Below are 27,461 nucleotides of genomic sequence, written 5' to 3' on the forward strand. Positions count from 1 at the left end.
AAATTTTGACTTGACCTGACCAGCAGGGACTGGTCACACACATGTGGATATGTATATATACACAGAGACACATCACTCACCAGGATACTCAGACATGTGGACATGTATATACATAGAGACACATAACTCAGACTGGACATGTATATATACATAGAGACACATAACTCAGACATGTGGACATGTATATACATAGAGACACATAACTCAGACATGTGGACATGTATATACACACAGAGACACATCACTCACCAGGATACTCAGACATGTGGACATGTATATACACACAGAGACATATCACTCACCAGGATACTCAGACATGTGGACATGTATATACACACAGAGACACATCACTCACCAGGACACTCAGACATGTGGACATGTATATACATAGAGACATATCACTCACCAGGACACTCAGACATGTGGACACATGTATATACATATAGACACAACATTCACCAGTACACACAAACGTGCTGATATATACACACACAGAGACACAACATTCACCAGTACACACAGACATGTGGACACATGTATATACATATAGACACAACACTCACCAGTACACACAGACATGTTGACGCATGTATACACATATAGACACAACACTCACCAGTACACACAGACTTGTTGACAAATGTATATACATAGAGACACATCACTCACCAGTACACACAGACTTGTTGACAAATGTATATACAGACACATCACTCACCAGTACACACAGACATGTTGACAAATGTATATACATAGAGACACATCACTCACCAGTACACACAAGACTTGTTGACACATGTATATACATAGAGACACATCACTCACCAGTACACACAAGACTTGTTGACAAATGTATATACAGACACATCACTCACCAGTACACACAGACATGTTGACAAATGTATATACATATAGACACATCACTCACCAGTACACACAGACTTGTTGACAAATGTATATACATAGAGACACATCACTCACCAGTACACACAAGACTTGTTGACACATGTATATACATAGAGACACATCACTCACCAGTACACACAAGACTTGTTGACAAATGTATATACAGACACATCACTCACCAGTACACATAGACATGTTGACAAATGTATATACATATAGACACATCACTCACCAGTACACACAGACTTGTTGACAAATGTATATACATAGAGACACATCACTCACCAGTACACACAGACTTGTTGGCAAATGTATATACATAGAGACACATCACTCACCAGTACACACAAGACTTGTTGACACATGTATATACATAGAGACACATCACTCACCAGTACACACAGACTTGTTGGCAAATGTATATACATAGAGACACATCACTCACCAGTACACACAGACATGTTGACACATGTATATACATAGAGACACATCACTCACCAGTACACACAGACATGTTGACACATGTATATACATAGAGACACATCACTCACCAGTACACACAGACATGTTGACACATGTATATACATAGACACATCACTCACCAGTACACACAGACTTGACACATGTATATACATAGAGACACATCACTCACCAGTACACACAGACATGTTGACACATGTATACACATGTACAACATCCCCCGTGGGGATGCCGGGGGTCTTTCATTATAAATAGCATCCCTATCTTCTGGAAATTCTGTGCTAGAAATTGCCTCTTTTCTGTCAATCTCTTTGTTTCTGCCTTTTTTCTTTCTTCACTGTTGTCTCCTTTTTCTGCCTTCCCAGTCCATTCCCCTTTCTTTTTTCAAGCAGGCCTTGACACTTTTTTCTCTTTTCCGCAGTCTATGATGTACTATCTGTGCTGATTTGCTCTGGCGATTAGGTAGTGAGATGTAAACACTGGGATGGGAACTAGCTGCCCATTCTGCAGTGTTCTTTGCCAATATGGCCTTTTTACTGTATTTTTTGTTTGGCTTTGAAGTATTGTGTTTTTTTTTCCTTTTTTATGATTTTTTGTAATCTGGGCATGATGAATTATGTGGAAGGGCTGGTGTCCTCAGCATTTGCCATAAGGAGCGAAGTGTGTTTTGTGGGTGTCTCAGTGGTTTGTTTTTTTTGTAGATGTAGTAGTTTTGTGTTGATGCGGTTGAGCATTTGCATGGTTTGACAGTCTTGATATGGCCCTGTGCTGTCGGCTGGACTATAAGCACCAAGAATAAGAATATATAGACACAACACACCAGTACACACAGACATGTTGACACATGTATACACATATAGACACAACACACCAGTACACACAGACATGTTGACACATGTATACACATATAGACACAACACACCAGTACACACAGACATGTTGACACATGTATACACATATAGACACAACATTCACCAGTACACACAGACATGTTGACACATGTATACACATATAGACACAACATTCACCAGTACACACAGACATGTGGACACATGTATATACCTATCGACACAACACTCACCAGTACACACAGACATGTTGACACATGTATACACTTGACATACAGACACAACATTGACCAGTACACAGAGACATGATGACACACATGTATACACATATAGACACAACACTCACCAGTACACAGACATGTGGACACATGTATAAACATATAGGCACAACACTCACACACACACATGCATACACACACATGCACTCACAAACAAGAGACACACGCAAACACACACACACACACACATATACAGACACACACACATATATATGCATACACACACAACACACATATACACACAATATATATATATATACACACACACATTTTTACACACACACCACACGTATATGAGTATCATGTGCTGTTCCACAGGCCAGGCAGGATGGGAAGAGAGAGTGAGTGAGTGTGTGTGTGTGTGTGTGTGTGTGTGCCGGTATGTAACTCACAGACAAGAAGATGGCATTGATGTAGTTATTTCTGCCCTTGTACACATCCAGATCGATCAGGTGGTTGTTGTCTGTAACACACCATTTCAAACACCTGACCTAATCATAATTAATAATAACAACAACAAGAACAACGACAACAATGAAGTGGACTAAACTTCATCCCTCCCAGGCAGTAAGTTCGTGGCAGTTACAACAAAAAAAGTTTATATAAACATAAACATACATGCATTAAGTACACCATAAACAAACAAGCATGTGCACACACAAACAAGCAGACACACACACCTGCATACGCAGGACCAGCAAAATGATAATAATGATTAAAAGTGTTATAGTGTGTCAGGCACCAATGGAGATTTTGCAGCACACACTGCTTACTGACAGACCCCTCCTACCCCCATCCCCCCTCCTCTCCTTCCTTCCCCCTTCTCTTCTTACCAATACACTAAATGAACTCCTTCCTCTGACAGGCTGTAAACCCCACCATGTCAGGCCACAGTTTACAGTCCCCTGCCCTTTTTCATTTCCTTTCCATCAACATCAAACCTGCTTTCTCCTTTGTTGACCCTTCCTCTCTGATTCTGATATTTACCACACATGACACTACCAGCAGTGTGTGTGCTATCCATGTTGATCTCTGGCAGGATGGCATCTGCTTGAATGGTCACTGCATGGTATGGTGTGTTTATCATGAGCTGTTTAGAACAGAATCAGGGCTGGGCGATCTTTCCTCCCCCTTCCCTTCCCTTTTTCGTCACCTCCACCCACCCCCCCTCCTTCCCCTTCTCCTTGGCAGTGTGGGTTCCGTGAGAAAGCATCAAAAGTGTAAAGTCTAGCACTGCTGGTTCCAGATTGGTTAGTTTCCGCCACAACCAGTGTGGGAGGGCCTGGTAATGTACTTGGCTGATTGGTCAGTTAACTTCAACCAATTGGGAAGATCTGGGTTGTAAGATAATTTGCACTGAGTGAATGGGTGAGACAGAATAAAACCAGTATGCAGAGTGGTTTCATCCTTTTCTTCCTCACCAAGAAGAAGCCAAAAGAACCAGACTGACAAGACAATACCAGGGGGCTGTGTGCTGTTTAAAGTTAGAGAAATAAACACCTCAATTCATCTTTCTAAAAGACCCTGCTGTAGTACAATGAGAGAGCAGATTGTGCACCTATCTTCTGCCTGTTATCCTACTCTATCCCTTCAACTTCTACACCTACCCGTACAACCCCTACCCACCACCCCTTTAACAAAAGCAACAACAATGAAATGATATCAGCATGCATACACATCAACAACTGGTACGTTCATTATTGCCACAAAATATAAAAACAATAATAATTGACACAATTGTATGCATGCACACAATATGCATGCATGCGCACATACAAAAATATGTGCATGAGCAGCCACTCACAAAAGTGCAATGAAAAGTTTAAACTCTTTCCCTTGTGAGTGCTTACATACACATGCCGGTCTATCCTTCTTCTTCTTCAGTGTTCCCAGGCCATGTTCAGACAGTCAGTCCAGAGTAGTTTACGAAGTCCGCAGTCCGTTGGAGCTCTGTAGCCATTCCCCGCAACCTGGCCTGGAGCACTGCAGGACTGGGCCAGATCTGGCGCCTCAGCTCTTTGTGTAGCTCTATATAGGGCAGTCTTGCAGGACATGGGCTGGAGTTTGAGGCACGGTGTCACATGGATGTACAATGGTCTGGGAAATTTTCAGTTTGTAGAGATGGGAGAGGAGCTTGCAGTGGCCTGTGCGCAGTCTGAGGATGATGACTTCCTGAGCTTGACCCAGTTGATGGATGTTGTCCTCCTCTGGTCCCAGATGTAGCCATTCTCACCAGCTGTTTCTGAAGTGGCTGCACAGAATGGTCTTTGCGTCCCCAAAGCTAAGGGGGTGGGCAGGTTGGGTGAGCCTGCTTCCTGCTTTGGAGAGCTTGTCTGCCTCTTCATTTCCTGAGATGCTGCAGTGACAGGGGATCCACTGTAGGACCACTGTGGTTCTGGCACTTAGGGCTTGCATCTCAGATGTCTGTCTATCCATATGTAACTGTTTCTCTGTCCTGACTGTCCTTCTCCCTCTCTCCACTTTTACCTCTATCTGCCTGCCTGTCTTGTCCATCATCTGTCCCTCTCTTGTTGTAGTTATCTCTCTTGTTCTCTCTCCCCTCCTCCCTCTCTCCACTTTAACCTTTGTCATCTGTCCCTCTCTTGTTGTAGTTATCTCTCTTGTTCTCTCTCCCCTCCTCCCTCTCTCCACTTTAACCTTTGTCATCTCTCCCTCACTTGTTACCGTTATCTCTCTTGTTCTCTCTCTCCCCTCCTCCCTCTCTCCACTTTAACCTTTGTCATCTCTCCCTCACTTGTTACCGTTATCTCTCTTGTTCTCGCTCTCTCTCACCATTGTAACAATGCATGTGGCCTCTATGCAATTAAAAAGTTTACATTCACTCTCTCTCATCCTGAATAATAATTATTGTAAGGATGTTGGTTTTGTGTACTATAATTGTGTCAACATTTGTTCTTTTCCCTGTTAGAATTTCTTGTGTATTACTTGTAAGGTTGGTTTTCATGTCATGCCTTTCTTTTCTTTCCCTCAAAATCTTTTTATACCCCTTTTTTCTATATCTTTTCTCCTTTTATTCTGAAGGCATGATGTAAAAAAAAAAGAAGTTATGTAACCTTTCTCTTTTATGCTCAATAAAGATAATCTAATTAGACACACACACAGACATACACATACATGCACACAATAAAGATCACTTCTTTTCACACACACACACATACATGCACACAATAAAGATCATTTCGCTTCACACACACACACACACACAGCATGTCTTTACCAGGCAAAATGGTGAGGTCTCTGTTCTTGTTCTTGTTCTCCTCCATGAGGGCAATGCTGGTGTTCTGTCTGGCCCACGTCTTCAGCTGCTTCAGGACCTGTGGACAGACAGAGACCCTGTGTGTGTGTGTGTGTGTGTGTGTGTGTGTGTGTGTGTGTGTGTGTGTGTGTGTGTGTGTGTGCTTTGTTATTTTTGTGTGTGTGTGAGTGTGAGTGTGTGTGTGTGTGTGTGTGTGTGTGTGTGTGCTTTGTCATTTACTTGTTCTATTTGTCTTGTTTATAACAGTCTTGATTACATTTACAGTGTCCTGTAATATTAACTCCCCTGATTTTCCCGACAGACGACCCACTTGTATGGGTAAGAAATAAAATCACTAAAAAACAAATGTTAGAATTTATTAACTGAAAATCTCTAAACTGATCAGAAACATAAGTTAGTAGAGGACAAAATAATAATAATAATAATAATAATAATAATGGTATTCATATAGCGCTGAATCTTGTGCAGAGACAAATCAAAGCGCTTTCGCACCAGTCATTCACACGCATGCATAACTCTAAAACTGGAGAAACTGAAGACAAGGAAGAGGCAGGGAAGGGAGGCTATTTTGGGAAGAGGTGGGTTTTAAGGTCAGACTTGAAAGAGCTGAGTGTGGAGACTTGACGAAGCAAAAGAGGAAGTTCATTCCAATTGCAAGGTCCAGAGACAGAGAAAGAACGGCGGCCAACAGTCGAGTGTTTGAATCTGGGTATGTGTAAACAGAGTGGATCCGAAGCTGATTGTAGTGAGCGAGATGGAGTGTAGAGGTGAAGGCAGCCGCAGAGATAGGAAGAGGCAGATTTGTGAATACATCTATAAAACTTCCTCCCTTCTTATGTTATCATACAGTGAGATGATGATCGTATCCATATTTTTTGTTTGAAATTTCCACACACTGATGACTTCTATACAAATCCAGGAAAGCACACAGAATTTGAAACAGATTAAATTCAGAACCTCATACAGCCACGATAGGGCCCCTTCATCTAATTCTGCTCTCTGCCTTGTAACAGAAGAAACTGGGTCGGACACCATTGTTGACACACACTGTTCACATGAACCAGTCACCGTTAAAACAACTCTCCTGCTCAGCACAGCAACACATGTTGTACTTATTGGTTGCTGTGGAGAGTGGGTCAGTTCAGGTATTCTTCACTTATAACGTCATTATGTAAATTAAGTGCCAATCCAAAAACTCAAAACTATCTAAAGCCCTGACTGGGTTCCTTTGAAACGGTTGTAAACAGTAGGGCCTCGGTTGGGGTTGAGTTAACTTTTCAAACTATTTCCTCCTATGTTGATTATTATCATCATCATTTGTTCCTTGAAGCCAAGTTGACCACATGGGGCCATAGCAGGACTGAAAAACTGTCAGCACCAGTCATGTAGACCTAAAAAAACTAACAACAACAACAAAAATCCCCTGAAAAATAAAACTATGCGCAAGTTGAAACAGCATCTTCATTGTCACTGTCATCATCATTGGTTGTTATATATAAAAAAAAAACAACCCACAATAACCCCCCTCCCTCCCTCCTAAAAAACAACTGTATCTGTGAGTCTTTCATGCCCTGTCTTACAGTGATGTCAGTTTTAATTTCTGTGAATATCCATGCCTGTGAAAAGTACGTCAAAAACACTGGTGCTGCCAACTACGGCATTTATCCTTTTTTTTTTCTTTTTTTTTTTGTTAATGTTTTTTAACTGCATCTCCATTACTACTGTTGCTGTTAGTACTACTGCTGCTTCAATTGCTACTAAACATAGATCAATCAGCCAGGACGAATCATATCCAGCTTTGGGGATTTTCAAGATGCTCCTCTCTGGTTGATGGTACAGAAGTATAAGGACGAAAACCAATTGCTTCGCCAACAGCTTTTTCCCCAAAGCAGTCAATGCCCTGTCTCTCGAACAAATCCAGTATGATAAATAGAATTGTGAAATCAACAACCATCTACCTGAAGATCTAGTCATCCACATGTAATATGCGGCTTCTGTTGAAACGTGTGTGTGTGTGTGTGTGTGTGTGTGTGTGCAGTGCCTGCATGTGTGAGTATGCACAAGTTTTTATATTGATATGCACTTGTATGTATCCTAATTTCTACTGTATCTGTGTTTGTGTATGATTTTTTATTTATGTACATACCTTGTTATGTACTATCCCCCATAGTCCTTGTGACCCCAGTAAACTTGGTAATAAAAACATATTCTATTCTATTCTATGTTTTCAAATGAACTGAAACCAGAATATTCTGTCCAATTCTATGCACTGTTGCTACACGGTGTCCACACATCCATGGTTGGTTCTCACAACAATTAAAACGAGTCTGACACTGAGTATGAATCTGTGTCACACATGTGTGGTCACACACATAAACATGTACACACACACATACAAAAGGCATAGATATAAACACACACACACACACACACACACACACACACCAAGGCATAGATTTTAACACACACACACACACACACCAAGGCATAGATACACACACACACACACACACACACACACACCAAGGCATAGATATAAACACACACACACACACACACCAAGGCATAGATATAAACACACACACACACACACACACACACCAAGGCATAGATATAAACACACACACACACACACACACACACACCAAGGCATAGATATAAACACACACACACACACACACACACACCAAGGCATAGATATAAACACACACACACACACACACACACACCAAGGCATAGATATAAACACACACACACACACACTCCACCCTCTTCCCTCCACACACATACACACTCTCTCTACCATACACACACCCATCTTCACAAACATACACCCTGCCCATAAATCTCCAACATACACATACCATAACCCTGACTGACAAAAAGAAAATCCACATTAAAACAACAACAAAAAAAGAGAAAAAAAGATGACTACACTGGTAACGAATATATAAACGACAAAATACCTACATGAACAAATAAGTAAATAAACAAACAAACTACCAAATAAATAAATCTAATGAGTAAACTCATAATTCTAAAGCGCACACACACACACACCAATAAATAATCTAAAACCACACAAACAAAAACAATTAAACAAACAAACACACACAAACACACAATGAAAAGCACACAAAAACGAAGCTAGGTAAGACCAGGCAGACAGCCCCAGACCTGGAAGTGCGGGTCAATGGTGGGGTGTGTGGAGTGAACGTCCACAGGGTCAGGGAGGTGAAGGTCCAGCTGATCCAAGGTCATCACCGTGCCACAGCTGTTGTGCTCCTCCAGCACCACCTCGTGGAGGAACTTGTACTGGGCCTGTACACCACGGGGTGTGCCATGCGTCACAGAGCATGTCAGTGTGGTGTGTTGTACCATGCGCCACAGAGCATGTCAGTGTGGTGTCTTATATATACTGTTCATGACATGACATGTCAGTGTGGTGTATTATACCATGCACGAAATGGTGTGTCAGTGTGGTGTGTAAAACCATGCATCACAGTGTTTGTCAGTGTGGTGTGTTATACCATGCATTACACGGTGTGTGTCAGTGTGGTGTGTTATACCATGCATCACAGTGTGTGTCAGTGCGGTGTGTTATACCATGCATTACACGGTGTGTGTCAGTGTGGTGTGTTATACCATGCATTACACGGTGTGTGTCAGTGTGGTGTGTTATACCATGCATTACACGGTGTGTGTCAGTGTGGTGTGTTATACCATGCATTACACGGTGTGTGTCAGTGCGGTGTGTTATACCATGCATTACACGGTGTGTGTCAGTGTGGTGTGTTATACCATGCATTACACGGTGTGTGTCAGTGCGGTGTGTTATACCATGCATTACACGGTGTGTGTCAGTGTGGTGTGTTATACCATGCATTACACGGTGTGTGTCAGTGTGGTGTGTTATACCATGCATTACACGGTGTGTGTCAGTGTGGTGTGTTATACCATGCATCACAGTGTATGTCAGTGTGGTGTGTTATACCATGCATCACAGTGTTTGTCAGTGCGGTGTGTTATACCATGCATTACAGTGTTTGTCAGTGTGGTGTGTTATACCATACATCACACGGTGTGTATCAGTGTGGTGTTATACCATGCATTACACGGTGTGTGTCAGTGTGGTGTGTTATACCATGCATTACACGGTGTGTGTCAGTGTGGTGTGTTATACCATGCATCACATGGTGTGTCAGTGTGGTGTGTTATACCATGCATCACATGGTGTGTCAGTGTGGTGTGTTATACCATGCATCACAGGGTGTGTCAGTGTGGTGTGTTATACCATGCATTACACGGTGTGTGTCAGTGCGGTGTGTTATACCATGCATCACAGGGTGTGTCAGTGTGGTGTGTTATACCATGCATCACATGGTGTGTCAGTGTGGTGTGTTATACCATGCATCACATGGTGTGTCAGTGTGGTGTGTTATACCATGCATCACATGGTGTGTCAGTGTGGTGTGTTATACCATGCATCACATGGTGTGTGTCAGTGTGGTGTGTTATACCATGCATCACATGGTGTGTCAGTGTGGTGTGTTATACCATGCATCACAGGGTTTGTACCATTGTGTACACCACATGTTACTAATTGTATTGTATTGTATCGTATTACATTTTGTCACAACAGATAACGACATACCTCAGCCTGCACCATGATACTGCGTTGTTCACGGAGCTCCATGACGATGCTGTGGACATTGACGTACAGACCGCGGGACTTCTGCTTGCAGGCGATGTCCAGAGCTATGTAGGTTCCTGTTCTTCCTACACCGGCACTGAGAATACATGTATATGATAGCTGTAAGACAAAAAATATATTTATACAGTGCTTTCCTCTCTAACTGCTTTACAATAACGTGTCAGTCAGGCACAAAGCAGAAAAGAACACATGCACACATGCAAGCACTAACTTACAAACACACAATTATTCACATGGAAGAAACAGATGTGGACCTGCAGAATACAGGTAAGGGATGGAGTGCCTTAATCATGTAGAGACTGCTTGAACAGGAATGTTTACAGATTTGTTTCAAAGGATGTGAGTGAGGGACTGTGACAGACTGAAAAAGGCAGCGAATCCCAGGTTTGTACAGCTGAAGAGCAAAAAGCCCTCCTGCCATGTTTCTCTCTAATGAATTTACATTGTTTCATGAAATACTTCTCTCTAGCCTGTCTCTCTACACTGCAAATGAATAAAATAAAAAAAAGGTGCACCATCAGACACCAGAGCATATGTGCATACAGTGAGTACATGCATAGATGTGTTACATGTGTTTTTTATTCAGTCAGGTTACCATCACGCCATGTCTGTGTTCAAGGAGAAGCCATCTGCCTCAAATGAAAATTAAATCAAATCAAAATATGGTGCTCAGAGCCTTGCCGACCACGAAGGCCATTTCCAAATAGAAATGCGGATGTGACCAGAAAGAAGCAGCGAACCTACGTCAGCAGGTGACACGGACCACTGACCTGCAGTGCACGAGGGGCGGGGCATTTGGTGTGGTGACGTGGGCGGTGACGTAACGCCAGAAGCGGACCAATGAGGTGGCCACAGGCATGCCGTGTTCTGGCCAGGCCAGGTAGTGGTACTGGTGAACCGTGCGACGCACAGAGTTCTGCAATACACAATACTTTGTTATCTCCCAGTAACAGAAACCATCTGTGGTGTAAAACACATTAACAATACACAATACTTTGTTATCTCCCAGTAACAGAAACCATCTGTGGTGTAAAACACATTAACAATACACAATACTTTGTTATCTCCCAGTAACAGAAACCATTTGTGGTGTAATACACACAATTTCATTATCTCCCAGTAACAGAAATCAACTGTGGTGTAAAACACACTGACAATGCAAAATAGTTAATACTTTATTATCTCCCAGTAACAGAAATAGTTTGTTGTATAAAACACATTAACAATGCACAATGATCACTGTCATTCACACACACACACACACACACACACACACACACACACACACAAACACACACACACAAACAAACAAACAAACAAAACGACATACACTGGATCAAACTGTGCATGGTCACCAGAACAAATCAAAGGATGATGTTTACAGCCCTGCCGGCCACAAGGGGAGCCAGAGCTGAATACCTGTCAGTTTATTTTAAACCAAAAGATAGGCAAAACCAAAATAAGGATACAAAGTCAATTTACCATTCCCGTACATTGCCTAAAATTTTGCACACAGTACCCGCTGTGTGCAGTAACCCATTGTTTCTGTCTTAAAGCAGTCTGTCTCAAAAAGAAAGCAAACTGAAGTGTGCGCACACAAATAAGTGACCCCATGGATTTCCTGATGCTCTACGTGTAGATGGTACGATGATGTAATAATGCAAAATGGAAAGACGTATCCTTCTCAGTTTAGGTCAAACATTGTCTCTTTCTCTGTGTGTGTGTGTGTGTGTGTGTGTGTGTGTGTGTGTGTGTGTTAGACAAACTTTGGGTCATTAATTACATATCAGAATGAGAAAGAGAGAGAGTGAGAGAGAGAGAAAATGGATTTCATGGAGGGGGGGGGGTGGTGGTAAAGACAAATAGAGACCTAAGAGAGGGTGGGAAGAAGGTGAGATTCGGATTAAACTGGCCAGTTATAAAATTTATTTCATCTGTTCCTCTCTTGCTGCATTTAGGCCTTCAACGATTTGACACAGAAAAAGATGTACTGGTCAGTTCTAAATCAATTCAGGTGCACTTATGCGCAAGAGATAGAGACAGAGGGGAGGTGGGGGTGGGGAAGAGAGAGAGTGTGTGTGTGCATGGAAAGACAGAAAAAATAGCAGGTTTTCCAGCAGACATGTCAAAACCACCTCCACCTCACCTCAGGCCCATAACTACAAAGTAGTCGTTGGGGGAAGCCTGAGGACCGCAGATGCAACCTCCTTTCTCCATCTGTCTCTGTTGGCATCCGCCGGCAGCAGCTCACGTGTGTGGAGTCCGGTCCATTGTTTGATGTTCTCATGCCAGTTCTTCCGCTGTCTTCCTCTTCTTCTCCTGCCCTCGATGGTGCCTTGCATGATTGTTTTGGACAAGCTGGCGTGTTGAGTGTTGTGTCCAAACCATATCAACTTGCGTCTCTTCACAGTTGAAAGGAGAGGTTCCTGAGGTCCAGCAAGGTTCTCAATTCTGATCCGTACATGTTCACTGGTCCTGTGCTCGATCCAGGGAATCTGAAGGAGCTTCCTCAGGCATTTGTTCTCAAAGGCCTGGATCTTCCTTTCAGTTTTGGCTGTCAGTGTCCATGCCTCGCAACCATACAGTACAATGGAGACTACCAGGGCTTTGTAGAGTTTGAATTTTGTGGAGAATCGGATGTTACTTTTCCACACTCTGTTCAGTTTGGTCATGGCTGCAGTGGCTGTGCCAATGCGAATTCTTATTTCTGCTTTGCTGCTTCCATCTTTTGTCAGGGTTGCTCCTAGATATTTGAAGTTCCCAACATCTTCAAGTTGTTCTCCGTTCATGAAAATAGTGGCATGGGCCATGTTCACGCTGTTTACCATGGTTTGGGATTTATCTGTGCTGACCTCCATTCCGTAAGCCACACTGTCGCAAAACAGCAGCTAAGCCGCACAGTTTATAAACGATCTGCTGTGGCAGACATCCCAGCATGGTCAGAAATGATGGTGTGCCTGGCTCAAACTTCAGGAGTTGGCAGGTTTATCTTGCTTCCAAACTCACTGTGTGGTCAATATGTAGACTCTACAATTTCAACCACACCTAGATCAATGGTTTCAAGACACGCAATCTTTTTCTCCTTTTTTCCCCCCATGACGCATTCTGAATTCCTTTTCTGTTCAAAGTAAGTGTATTAATTATAGACAGGCTGACCCTTCAATCAAGTGCAATTAATATTGTTTCCTGAAATCAGTAAAATTTAGGACACAATGCGCGAAAGAAGTTCTGAAACACTGCAAAGTTTAAAGGCAAGGCTATTAGCAGACAAGGTAATGCAAAAAAAGAAAGAAAGACAAAAAAAGAGGGTTGGGGGGCAGACGCAGATCTGCTGGTACCAAGTGGTGTCCAGGGAAGGAACTACGTGCAATCCAAATGCTAGTCAGTGATGATGAAGTGGTGTTGACATCCTGCCCAAACACCAGTCAGTGATGATGAAGTGGTGTTGACATCCTGCCCAAACACCAGTCAGTGATGATGAAGTGGTGTTGACATCCTGCCCAAACACCAGTCTCTGATGATGGTGTTGACATCCTGCCCAAACATCAGTCTCTGATGATGGTGTTGACATCCTGCCCAAACACCAGTCAGTGATGATGAAGTGGTGTTGACATCCTGCCCAAACATCAGTCACTGATGATGGTGTTGACATCCTGCCCAAACATCAGTCACTGATGATGGTGTTGACATCCTGCCCAAACATCAGTCTCTGATGATGGTGTTGACATCCTGCCCAAACACCAGTCAGTGATGATGAAGTGGTGTTGACATCCTGCCCAAACATCAGTCTCTGATGATGGTGTCCACGTCCTGTCCAAACACCGGTCAATGATGATGGTGTAGACATCCTGTCCAAACACCGGTTACTGATGATGGTGTAGACATCCTGTCCAAACACCAGTCACTGATGATGGTGTTCATGTCCTTTCGAAACACACCAGTCACTGATGATGGTGGTCATGTCCTGTCCAAACACTGGTTACTGATGATGGTGTAGATGTCCTGTCCAAACACCAGTCACTGATGATGGTGTTCATGTCCTTTCGAAACACACCAGTCACTGATGATGGTGGTCATGTCCTGTCCAAACACTGGTTACTGATGATGGTGTAGATGTCCTGTCCAAACACCGGTCACTGATGATGGTGTAGATGTCCTGTCCAAACACCGGTCACTGATGATGGTGTAGATGTCCTGTCCAAACACCGGTCACTGATGATGGTGTAGATGTCCTGTCCAAACACCGGTCACTGATGATGGTGTAGATGTCCTGTCCAAACACCGGTCACTGATGATGGTGTAGATGTCCTGTCCAAACACCGGTCACTGATGATGGTGTAGATGTCCTGTCCAAACACAGATGATGGTGTTCATGTCCTGTCCAAACACCGGTCACTGATGATGGTGTTCACATCCTGTCCAAACACCGGTCACTGATGATGGTGTTCATGTCCTGTCCAAACACCGGTCACTGATGATGGTGTTCATGTCCTGTCCAAACACCGGTCACTGATGATGGTGTTCATGTCCTGTCCAAACACCGGTCAGTGATGATGGTGTTCACGTCCTGTCCAAACACCAGTCTCTGATGATGGTGTAGACGTCCTGCCCAAACACCAGTCAGTGATGATGAAGTGGTGTACAGGGAAGGAACAACGTCCTGTCAAAACACTGGTCAGTGAGGCCACTCCTATCATGCATGGCTGGCTCACAGGAGAGCTGTGGTCTCTCTACAAATAGTCTGGGTGCTCATACACCCATGATGAGCAAGATTTGTTCTTTTTTTAGTGTGGGTGTGTACACACCCAAAATATACTGGAACGTCTATTGTTTATTTACTTCATTGTTTATAATCAAAAACTGACAATTTTCAGTGGAAATGTAATATTTCTCCTTACTGACAAAGTGATAAAATTTTGTGGAACTAGCATTAAAATTATGTGAGTTACTGGGCGAAACCATGGGTTTAGGTGATTTTTCACCCAAGGTTAAACATATGATATATATACACACAAACACAAAAGACATATAACCATGGATATATAAGACCTGATTATATCTTATGTTAAAGTCTTGATCTATAATAAAACAACATCTTTCACCTCCTTTGAAATTCTTTAAAAAATAAAAAAGCGTCCCATTTCTCACCCCTGCGAGAGTGATGACGAATGTTCTGATGTCAAAGTCAGTCTTCTCTTCCACGTGCTGTGATGTCACACTTACTTGTCCATACGTCATGGTCTTTCCAAAAGGTGGCCAGTATTCTGTGCACTTGTCCTGTGGAAACACAATTAAAAAGGGCAAGATGAACTGACTTGTTGACTGATGTGCTAGTTGATAACTTAGGTGTGTGTGCATATCTGTTTGCGTGTCTGTGTGTGCACATTCTTGTTCCTGCATGGTGTACTTGATATATGTATGTTTATGCATGTGTAACTTTTTATTGTACACACAGTGAGCTCCATGTCTGCTTTATCTTTACAGTATTATTTGTTAATTTATGATGGAATTATTACTGCCATCACAAACTGTGTCAGTTACCAACACTACTACTGCTACTATTACCACCACCACAAAGACGGCATGCAACAATCTAGTGGTTAAAACAGCTTGACTCTTCATCTAAGGGTCCTGGATTTGAACCCAACCATGGCACCCTGAGGTTCAGGGTGGAGACTTTTCCAATCTCCCAGATCAACTGATGTGCAGACCTGCTAGTGCTTGAACATCCTTTCATGTCTATACACATGCAAAAAATCAACTGTGCACGTTAAAGATCCCGTGATACATGTCAGTGTTTGATGGGCTGTGGAAACAACAAATCCACACAAATGAGACACAGACAGAAATAAAACAAGAGAGAAACAGAGTGACAGAGAGGAAGAGACAGACAGACACACACAAGACAGATCAGCCACCCATCCTCATCCAAACACACACAGAGACACCCTCCCCCCCCCCCCCAACACCTCACCTTAAGGTGTTCCCCCCTTGCCCCTCCAACACCTCACCTTGTGGTGTTGCACCCCCCCCCCTCACCCCCCCCCGCCCCTCCCCTCCCCCGCCCCAACGCCTCACCTTAAGGTGTCCCCCCCCCTACCCCTCCAACATCTCACCTTAAGGTGTCACCCCCCCCCCCACATCTCACCTTAAGGTGTCCCCCCCCTACCCCCCCATCATCTCACATTACATCTCACCTTAAGGTGTCCCCCCCCCTGCCCCTCCAACATCTCACCTTAAGGTGTCCCCCCCCTATCCCCCCATCATCTCACATTACATCTCACCTTAAGGTGTCCCCCCCCCTACCCCCCCCATCATCTCACATTACATCTCACCTTAAGGTGTCCCCCCCCCTACCCCCCCATCATCTCACATTACATCTCAACTTAAGGTGTCCCCCCCCCCTGCCCCTCCAACATCTCACCTTAAGGTGTCCCCCCCTACCCCCCCATCATCTCACATTACATCTCACCTTAAGGTGTCCCCCCCCCCACCCCCCCATCATCTCACATTACATCTCACCTTAAGGTGTCCCCCCCCCCTGCCCCTCCAACATCTCACCTTAAGGTGTCCCCCCCCCCCCACCCCCCCATCATCTCACATTACATCTCACCTTAAGGTGTCCCCCCCCCCTGCCCCTCCAACATCTCACCTTAAGGTGTCCCCCCCCCCACCCCCCCATCATCTCACATTACATCTCACCTTAAGGTGTCCCCCCCCCCTGCCCCTCCAACATCTCACCTTAAGGTGTCCCCCCCCCTACCCCCCTATCATCTCACATTACATCTCACCTTAAGGTGTCCCCCCCCCCTGCCCCTCCAACATCTCACCTTAAGGTGTCCCCCCCCCTACCCCCCCCATCATCTCACATTACATCTCACCTTAAGGTGTCCCCCCCCCCCTGCCCCTCCAACATCTCACCTTAAGGTATCCCCCCCCCCCCCATCTCACCTTAAGGTGTCCCCCCCCCCCCCCCCACCCCTAACATCTCACCTTAAGGTGTCCCCCCCACCCCTAACATCTGACCTTGTGGTGTCCCCCTACCCCCCAACACCTCACCTTAAGGTGTCCCCCCCCCCTCCCCAACATCTCACCTTGTGGTGTCCCCTCCCCCCTCCTCAACATCTCACCTTAAGGTGTCCCCCCCCAACCCTCACCTTGTCATGTTCCACAAGCCTGGTGACCATGATGATTTGCTCCACCCCCTCCTGCCACACCATCCACCACAGGTCACCCAAGGTGTTGGGACGGGGACCTGTCAGCAGGCACTGAACAACTGGAGGACTCACAATGAACTACGATTATATGATATAAAACACCGAGATCCTCATTTACACAGAGATCTACATGTAATTTACTGTGAGATCCACGTTCAGGCTTTACAAGGAGATCTACATGTAATTTACAGTACAATCCACATTCAGGCTTTAAATGGAGATTTACATGTAATTTACAGTAAGATCCACATTCAAGCTTTACATGGAGATTTACATATCATTTACAGTACGATCCACATTCAGGCTTTAAATGGAGATTTACATGTAATTTACAGTAAGATCCACATTCAAGCTTTACATGGAGATTTACATGTAATTTACAGTACGGTCCACATTCAGGCTTTACATGGAGATCTACATGTAATTTACAGTACGATTCACATTCAGGCTTTACATGGAGATCTACATGTAATTTACAGTGAGATCCACATTCAGGCTTTACATGGAGATTTACATGTAATTTACAGTACGATCCACATTTATGAACCACATCAACCCCATAGCTGCTGAACCGTGGTGACATGAAACCAGTGACATGAACCTTGAGTGCAGTTACCACTGTCTTGTTGTTTTTAACCCTTTGACTGCTGAGTCTTGGTGAAAAGATATCAGTGTGGCATGAATTTTAAGCGCCAGTCTTCGCTTTGTGAATTTTTAAGTGCTGCTGTTGATTTTGCAAACAAAAGCAATGCCATCCCCAGATGAAAAAGTAAATAAAAACAAAACAACCCCCCCCCCCACCCCCCACCCCCGCAAAAAAAGGTCACTGACACCCTGACCTGTAAACTTTGACTTATCTCAGTCCCTTCAATTAGGAGCATTCCAGTCAGCAGTGTAACAGCCTCACCTTGCATTGCAATGTAGTCCCGGTCTGAATGCACGCCCTGTTGACAGACCCAAACCAGGTATGTATCGCATCACTAAAATCATATCTTAACAACAATAATAGTACATTTGTATAGCGCTTTTTAGACCTCTCGTGTAGTCAGGTCAGAGGTTCTCTGCTACTGGTAACCTTGTAACCCAGTACTGCCTTCTGCATGTGGGGAGTAAACATGACAAGAAAATCTGATCTAGAGAGGGAAGGGCTCAAAACGTGTGTATGTATTACATCACTATAAGTATAATCATATCTTCAACACCAGCAATAATGTAAAAACCCTTTCAAACCTCTCCTTGTGCTTTACAATAACAAGTCCTTAAGACACATAGTACACAAGAACACACACACAGACACATACATACACAGACACACAAGAGCACACATAAACATGTGTGGAAGAAATGGATGGAGTGCATTAATTATATAGAGAATGCTTGAAAGGAATGTTTCTCAATTTGTTTTAAAGGTTGTGAGTGAAGGACTGTGATGGACTGAAAGAGGCAGTGAATTCTACATTTGTAAGCACACGAAGATTTCTTCGCATCTTTTACACACAAAGAACCACTGAAAAACCCAGACACTCACTGTCACACATCCCAACTGTTCTCCCCCCCCCAACCCCCCCCCACCCCACCCCCCCACCCACACACACCCTCACACCCCCCCCACCCCACCCCCCCACACCCCTTCCTACACACACTCTTTCTCTCTGACCAAAGTAAGCAATGAAAAGATTTACAGAATATACTTGTGGGCAAAATATTTTTTTTTCTTCATATGGCTCGTAAGGTGTTAGAATTCAAAACATTTATTTTTGGCAGTATATGTCAAACCCTCACTTCATCATTACAGACTTTTTTTTTCCTCTCTCTGTCTCTTCTCAAGTAAATGCATATGTTCTTTATACGAATGTGAATGAATAGATAAGGGAATAATCCTCTCTCGCTCTCTCTGCCTGTTTTCTTTTTTTTTTTTTTTGTTGGTTCTCTCTCTCCCTTTTTTCTTCTTCTCATCTTTAATACATATTTTTTCATTTTAATTAATTCACAGTGGCTGTTGACATCACCTTTTCCTTCTTTAAATCTGTTTTGTTTCTTCTTTTTGATTGTCTATAGGGACTGGATAAATGAAAAGCATGCATGCTTTATCTATTTCACTGGGAGTTAAATTCATTCATCCATTTATTCTTTCTTTCTCTCCTCTCTCTCTGTGTCTCTTCTCTCCCCATCGTGTGTGTGTGTGTGTGTGTGTGTGTGTGTCCTCTATGTCTGTTTCTCTGTCTCTCCCAGAGAACATTGATGGGGCTGCTAACGCTGACCTTTATGAAGCTGGCATTGATGTAGTCTGTGTCGTCTCCCCTGACAGGTCTGTTCAGCACCACGCGATTCTTGTCATCTGGAACATGGATGGTGGCATCAAAATACAACTGAGAAGTAAAGAACAGAACTCAGAATGGTTTAACCCCCTGACTGGTGCTGACGAATACGCTGGTCAGCGAAGGGCTGTAATGTCTGAGACAAGATCAAGGTCACAGGTCAGGATGTTGGTCACAAGTCCTTATTTGGACTTCAGCCTCTTGGAACTGTATTGGTGTTGTTCAGTAACAGCAACTACATCTGTGTAAGAAGTAATTCTTGCACTTCAAAAACACTGATTTCACTTCAACAGTCAAGGGACTAATTGCAGAGGCCTCTGGCCTATTACAACAGGGTGAAAATATGCATAAAGGGTAAAGCTTCTTGAATACTGTATTTTTGCTTCTTGCTTCATATTATCAACATAGCTTTGTTGTAAGCCTAATGTTATGTGTACAAATACTGTGCGTGTGTGTGTGTGTGTGTGCGCGCGCGTGTGCATGTGCACTTATGATGGATAGTGCCAATTTTACTCACATGCACCAAGTTTCTTCAAGCGATTCTTGTTCAAGTTGCCAGGCAAACTGCTAGCTTCTGCTGGGTACTGCATTCCAGTTGGCAGTTTCTGAACACATCAACACATCGTTATTATTATCATGAGAAGAGGTGAAGAGAAGGGAAAAAATATATGGTCAAAAATTAACAAGAAAATGTGGAAAATGCCTATTAATAACACCCACAAGAGAGACAAAAACAGAAACAAAGGGAGAGAGAGAAGAGAGAGAGAGAGACAATATCAACCAGAAAATCATACTAACAATTGCAATCAGCAATTATGACAAAAACAACATCACCATCAAATCAACAACACCAATGACAAAAACAATGACAACATCAACATCATAATGAACAACAACAACCCAACAATAATGAAAACATCACCATGATCAAATAACATCACCTTCAGATCAACAACAACATCACTATCATCAAATAACATCACCATCATAATCAACAACAACCCGATAATAACACCACCACCACCACCACCACCATCAACAACATCATAAAACCACTCCCATGATTAAATGCAGTGACAGCTCCTGAGCAACAACAATAACATCATCACCATCATCATCAACAATAACAAGATCACCATCAACAACGCCACTACCATCAACAACAACAACACTATAAACAACAAAAAAACAATCCCACGTTTAACTGTAGTGACAGCGCTTGAGAAACAACAATAACTTCATCACCAACGGCAATATCAACAAGATCTTCACCAATACCACCACCACTACCATCACAAAGACAACACAGCCATCAACAAGATCACCATCCCCACCACCACCACCACCGACACCAACAACACAAACCACTCCCACCTTGAACTGCTGGGACAGCTCCTCAGGGTGAGCCAGACAGTGCAGCAGACGGGTCTGGAAGAAATCCAACATGGACTGGCGGTTCTGAACCACGGGGCACTGAGCGTACAGGTCCCCGTGTGTGTACACATCCTCCTCTTCCTCCTCCTGCTCCTCCTCCTCTCTCCCCTCCATGTGCCCCATGGCCATCGCTGTCGTCTTCTCCCCGCCCCCATCCTCAGCCTTCTTCCTCTTCTTCCACAGTGGTCTGGACGGTGTTTTCTTCTTCCCCGGGGCATTCATGTACAAGAATTCCCCTCCCCCTGCTGCTCCTCCGTCATCCGTGTTCATCTCAGCTCCCCTGCCCGGTTTCTCCGGCATTTTGGGACCAGGTGAGGCTGAGGCTTCTGAGGCCCCTAAACGTGGAGAAATGTCGACGTCATCATACAAAGGTTTGTCAGCGGTGGCAGGGGCAGCAGCCAGAGCTTGCTTGGAGGTTGTGACGTTGACACAACTGGTGTGACCTGGGTCACTGGTGGGCTGACTCGCGGCCATGATGGGTCGGTTGTTGTCAGTGGCTGTCGGCTGCTGCTGGCTGGATGGTCCTTCGTTGCTGGTTCCGGACCCTTGAGGGAGGAAACAAAAATGATGTGTGCATGCTTGTCTGTGTGTGGACTAGAAACTAGCTGCCATGTGTTTCAATGTCATAAACCAAACTGCACCCACATACCTTTATGACTAACTTTCCTTCTGTACTCCTAGATCTTTACTTTGGGCTGCTGACTCCAGAGTGCAGACAATTGCTCCAAGAAACAGCAAATCCCAGGCCAGTGTTTTTTCTCCTGTCTTGGTCCAGTGGTATGGAACACACTGCACTTCTCACTACACCTGAATTCCACACTTCAGTCATTACAAGTCTCTTTAAATACACCTATTCCACAAGGTCAGTGTTCTTTCTCCTGTCTTGGTCCAGTGGTATGGAACACACTGCACTTTTCACTACACCTGAATTCCACACTTCAGTCATTACAAGTCTCTTTAAATACACCTATTCCACAAGGTCAGTGTTCTTTCTCCTGTCTTGGCCCAGTGGTATGGAACACACTGCACTTCTCACTACATCACCTGGTTTCCCCAGTTCTGTTTTTAAAGATTCTCAAAACACACCTCTTCCCTTCTGCCTACCATCTTACTGACTATTAATTAACAAACAATGAGGCCAGGAGATAAAATGATTAACGAATAGTAAAGAGTGGTAACTCTCTCCATTCACAAAGTACACAACTTCAAGTCAGTGATGCTTACGCTACCGATTCAGCTGGCACACAGGTAAATAAAAGGTACATTGGAACAAACCCAGACACTTCCTCAAAAAAGGAAGAGCCGGGCCTACCTAAAGTGTGCACACACTTTGTGAATGGCACACTGTACTGGAGTGCATGTACATTTAAGTATATGACTTTAGAGTACATGTCACTGTCTGGGAGGTGTGAGCATCAATCTGCATTAATTTTGTTACTGTAGTATTCTGTATTGTATTACTTTTTGTCACAACATATTTCTCTGCATCAGTCTGCATTATCATTTTTATCCTTCCCATAATCAACATCATTAATTCAATCACTGACATACCTTGCTGATTCACAAGACCAATGGCACCAGAAGTGGCATCACCCCTGCTGGTAGCGTTTCTCTTCCGCCAGACGTTGAACCTGTACATCACATATACCAGCAGCACTGAGCAAACAACTCAAAATGTCTCACATTAATATTATCATCATTATATCTATTCTTAAAAATAAGCCCTAGGTATTTACACACAGAAAAAAAAGTAAATATTAATTGATTGATTGACTAATATGGATACTTATATAGCACCTATTTTCAGTCGGAGACCAAGCTCTAAGAGCTTTACAAACACGGGGTCATTTACACAACAGGCTGCCTACCTGTGTAGAGCCGACTGCTGCCACTGGGCAAAATCAAACTCAAGAATCAAACCTAAATTACACCATTAAAAAAGCTAATGAACTGAATCATAAACACACACACACACACACACACACACACACACACACACACACATGCATGTGCATACACATATGTCACAGAAAACAATCATAACCAGCACACAATCAAAAATACAACCCACAAATTCTGTAACAAAACACTGACTCACTCACTGACAGTCATTTTTGTTCACAATAATGGCAAGGGAAAAGCTGTATAGAATTATTCAGGAGCAGAACAGGTGAGTCTTCAGACTGGATATGAAAGATTGCAGCAAAGATGAGTGACTGAGGAGGTTGATTCCAAAATGTGGGTGCTTGGTAAGAAAAACTGCGACGGCCATATGTTTTGGTTCAAACAGGGGGGATCCTAAACAGGCAGTTGTCAGAAGAGTGGAGTTGGTGTGAGGATGTATAAAGATGAACAAGATCAGAAAGATACTGTGGACCAGTAGTCTAAATGGACTTTAAACAAAGAGAGACGACTTTGTAATTCTTTCTTGTACTGGGAGCCAGTGTAAAGAATGGAGAGGAGTGACGTGATCAAATTTAGAGGAACGAAAGACAAGACAAGTTGCACGGTTCTGGACTTTCTGAAGCCTAGCAATGAGGTAGCTGGGTGAACCAACAAGTAGGGAATTACAATAATCCACGTGGGACAGCACAAAGACACAGAGGACAGTTTTGGCTGAATCATCAGGAGATGACAAATGGATGCAATTCTGTGAATTTCAAAGTAACACATTTTGCATAAGTTTGCAACATGCTGCTGATTCGAAAGAGACTCTGTTGGAAAGAGACTTGTAGAGTTTGACACCAAGACTGTGGACGGCAGAGGAAAGAGGAATGTCGGTGCCACAGAAGGAGACAGAGGAAGGAAGAAAGACTTGAGTGGCAAAGTTCAAAGGACACAGAACTGAGCAAACAACTCAAAATGGCTCACTTTCCAAGAACACACAACTCTGGAGACAACTCAAAAACAGCTCATGTTCCAAGATACAGAACTGAGCAAACAACTAAAAAACAGATCACATTCCAAGGACACAGAACTCTGAGCAAACAACTCAAAAATGGTTCATTTCCAAAGACACAAACACATATCGTCTTCTGGGTCACTCACATGAACACTGTCAAAACTGAATGGAAATGTGTCAAATGTGAAATGTGTTATCTTACAGGTGAGACAATGAAGCAATATCATGTGTGCAGTATGCACTTACCGCATGTCAAAGAATCTACAGCAACAAAATGACTGTCCTTAGCCAAATTTAGGAGAAAACCCCACTTTAAGGAACAGTAAAAGTTATATATATATATATATATACCTGCAGACAGAAAAAAAAGAAGAAAAAAAGGGTGGCACTGCATTGTAGCCCCATGCCCTCCCTAATGAGAAATCTGTTTTGATAAAAATGTAAAGACAATACAATACATGGATAATCTTTCCAGCTTGGAAAGCATATTTACAAAACCATGTAAGAATTTGTTATTTTTTGGGAGAGGAGTGGGGGATAGGGGATCACAATAACAGAAACAAGATGAAATCTCATTTGTATTTTCCTCCTTGACCAAAACAGTACTTCAAAATGATTGCTGAAAGTCATCTGAATTGCCTTCAGCAAGCCTGCATCAACAGTAGCTGGTTCCAGAGAGAGAGGGGGTGGGGACAAAGAAAGAAGAGGGTGGGGGGTAGAGAAAGAGAAGAGAAATGGTGGGAGAGAGAGAGACAGAGAGGAGAGGGGAACAGAGAAAGAGAGGGATAGAGAGAAAGGGATAGAAAGATAGAGACAGAGGGGGGCAGAGAAAGAGTGATAGAGAGAGATGGACAGAAAGAGATCAAGAGAGAGGGGGGACATAGAGAGAGCAATAGAGACAGAGAGAGGGAGAGAGAGAGAAAGGTTCAGAGAGTATGGTGTACTTGATGCATTTTTTTTTTTTTTATGTATATATAACTTTTAACTGTAAACGCCACAAGCTCCCTGCCTGGAAGATACGAGTGTCAGTCTGCTTTATTATTATCATTGCAGTGTTTTCATTGTATCACTTTTTGTCACAACATATTTTTCTGCGTGGAATTTAGGCAGCTCTCCCCTGCCGCGCCACCTTTATTTTAACTTCTTTTTCCTGTCTGCAAGTGTAACTGTTACACTATGAAAGTGGGTTTTTCTACACAACTGTGCCAGGGACAACCTTTTTTTTTTTTCATTGCCGTGGGTTCTTTTACATGTTAAGTGCATACTGCAAATGGGACCGCATTCATCGTCTAATCTGAGACTAACTGTTATGGAAGTAGCAACAGTGTAGTCTGTGTCAGTGCACACGCACCTCTTCACCAGAATAACCACAAACACTGCCACCACCACCACCACCGCAACCACCACCACTGTGATGACCACACCATTGTCTGTCCATCCACCATCCTGGTCCACAGCCTCTGAAAAGACAAACAGCAAAAAACTCACAACTTTAAAACCAAGACAATGTAAACATTGATGTCACGGTTACCATAATCATGGGGGTCCACAGCCTCTGAAAAGACAAACAGCAAAAAACTCACAACTTTAAAACCAAGACAATGTAAACATTGATGTCACGGTTACCATAATCATGGGGGTCCACAGCCTCTGAAAAGACAAACAGCAAAAAACTCACAACTTTAAAACCAAGACAATGTAAACATTGATGTCACGGTTACCATAATCATGGGGGTCCATAGCCTCTGAAAAGCAACAGCAACTTCTTCAAAACCAAGACTGGAAACACTGCTCTAACAGTTACCAGATTAATATATATATAAATATAACAATATTAAAAATTTCCTCAATCAATCAAATATCACTTTGTCTGTGTCTCTCTTTTCTTTGACTTCTTCACCTCTTAGTCCATAGATTGGCATGTTATATACTACTACTACTAAGAAGGAGAAGAATTCATTTTCATGTAACATTGTAATTCACACTGAAGCAAGCTCTAAAAAATTTACACAGTACCTAAAATGAAATGAATAAACTTTTAAGATAAACTAAAAACATATAAAATGACACGCTCTGAGATGATTGAAAATTATTGTCTGCTTAATACATCCGGTCTTGGTTGCAGCAAGCTGAGCCAGAGTGAAGTCCCCTCTTGTTCATGTGAATATGGTGAAATGAAAGATACTCAGAAGGCAGTTGCCTGATCCCTGTGTAATAGGAAAGTTTTGGTGTGAGTGGCCTACACAGGGAGAGGCTATTTATTTTTCAATCTGTTGGTTAAAGGCCAACAGGCCAGGAAAAGCTAGGAGCTATTGTTGCCTGAAGTTAAAAGGTCAGTGTTGTCACCCCTGTTCAGAGTGAGGTTCAAAGGTCTGTCTATTTATAGCAGAGACTGTAACGCTAATTGCACCACTTGATATAGCACCGCAAGCGAGATAAGTCACACTTTATGTGGTTGTTGTACCACATTTAGGCGTGTTTGAGGTCGACAATAGGCTTGTTTGAAGCTGACAACTTTCAGAGTTACCAGAGTGGTGAACGGAAGCATTAACTTTCATATAATAACTGTTAGACTGAGCAGATCTGTTTATTAGGAGCAGAGGAGAAAAGTCAGAGGAGAGCAGTGTGATGTTATGATAAATAACAGAAAGTTAGCAGTGCAAGACTGATGCAAGTGGCTTGCTGTCAGTTCACTGAGTACAGATCTATTTACAAGAGGTAGGTGAAAAGTGAAGAGCAGTTGTTCTGAGTTCTTCATGTGTATTTTCTCCGGCACATTATGTGGTCTGTGTTGTGTGAAGACTGGGGGGAAAGTTCATGGCTCTGCAGAGAGTACCACAGAAAAGCCTGGCAGGTTGAACACTTTGCTAACTATTCCAGAAGGCAATAGTGACTGACTGACATGTGAATGTGACAGTGGAAGCAGCCTGAAATGCTGCATTGTTTCATGTGTGTGTCACTGTCAGTGTATGTATTTTGTGATAAGATGATTATTCCTTGTTTTCAAGGGATGTTCTTTAAAAATGTGTACACACTGTAAAATAATGTGATGATATTTTTGACAGTGGGTTATTGTTCCATGTGCAG

The 27,461-nt window shown here is 43.2% G+C and overlaps 1 protein-coding gene across 1 annotated transcript in view; it reads right to left on the reverse strand.

Annotated features, from left to right (window-relative positions):
- LOC143299472 (uncharacterized) overlaps positions 1-27,461 on the reverse strand; it is an 83,723-nt gene that overhangs the window by 18,739 nt on the left and 37,523 nt on the right. The window contains exons 12-24 of the mRNA XM_076612695.1: positions 25,726-25,834; positions 23,024-23,103; positions 21,413-22,017; positions 20,556-20,643; positions 19,982-20,058; positions 18,628-18,664; positions 17,661-17,758; positions 15,652-15,780; positions 11,274-11,419; positions 10,444-10,579; positions 8,967-9,110; positions 5,751-5,847; positions 2,905-2,975 (exon numbers count right to left, since the gene is read on the reverse strand). Of these exons, the coding sequence (XP_076468810.1) occupies positions 2,905-2,975; positions 5,751-5,847; positions 8,967-9,110; positions 10,444-10,579; positions 11,274-11,419; positions 15,652-15,780; positions 17,661-17,758; positions 18,628-18,664; positions 19,982-20,058; positions 20,556-20,643; positions 21,413-22,017; positions 23,024-23,103; positions 25,726-25,834 (1,817 nt within the window). The remainder of the gene's footprint in view (positions 1-2,904; positions 2,976-5,750; positions 5,848-8,966; positions 9,111-10,443; positions 10,580-11,273; positions 11,420-15,651; positions 15,781-17,660; positions 17,759-18,627; positions 18,665-19,981; positions 20,059-20,555; positions 20,644-21,412; positions 22,018-23,023; positions 23,104-25,725; positions 25,835-27,461) is intronic.

The sequence above is a fragment of the Babylonia areolata genome, chromosome 25 (genome assembly GCF_041734735.1).
Source record: "Babylonia areolata isolate BAREFJ2019XMU chromosome 25, ASM4173473v1, whole genome shotgun sequence".
Classification (NCBI taxonomy): Eukaryota; Metazoa; Mollusca; class Gastropoda; order Neogastropoda; family Buccinidae; genus Babylonia; species Babylonia areolata.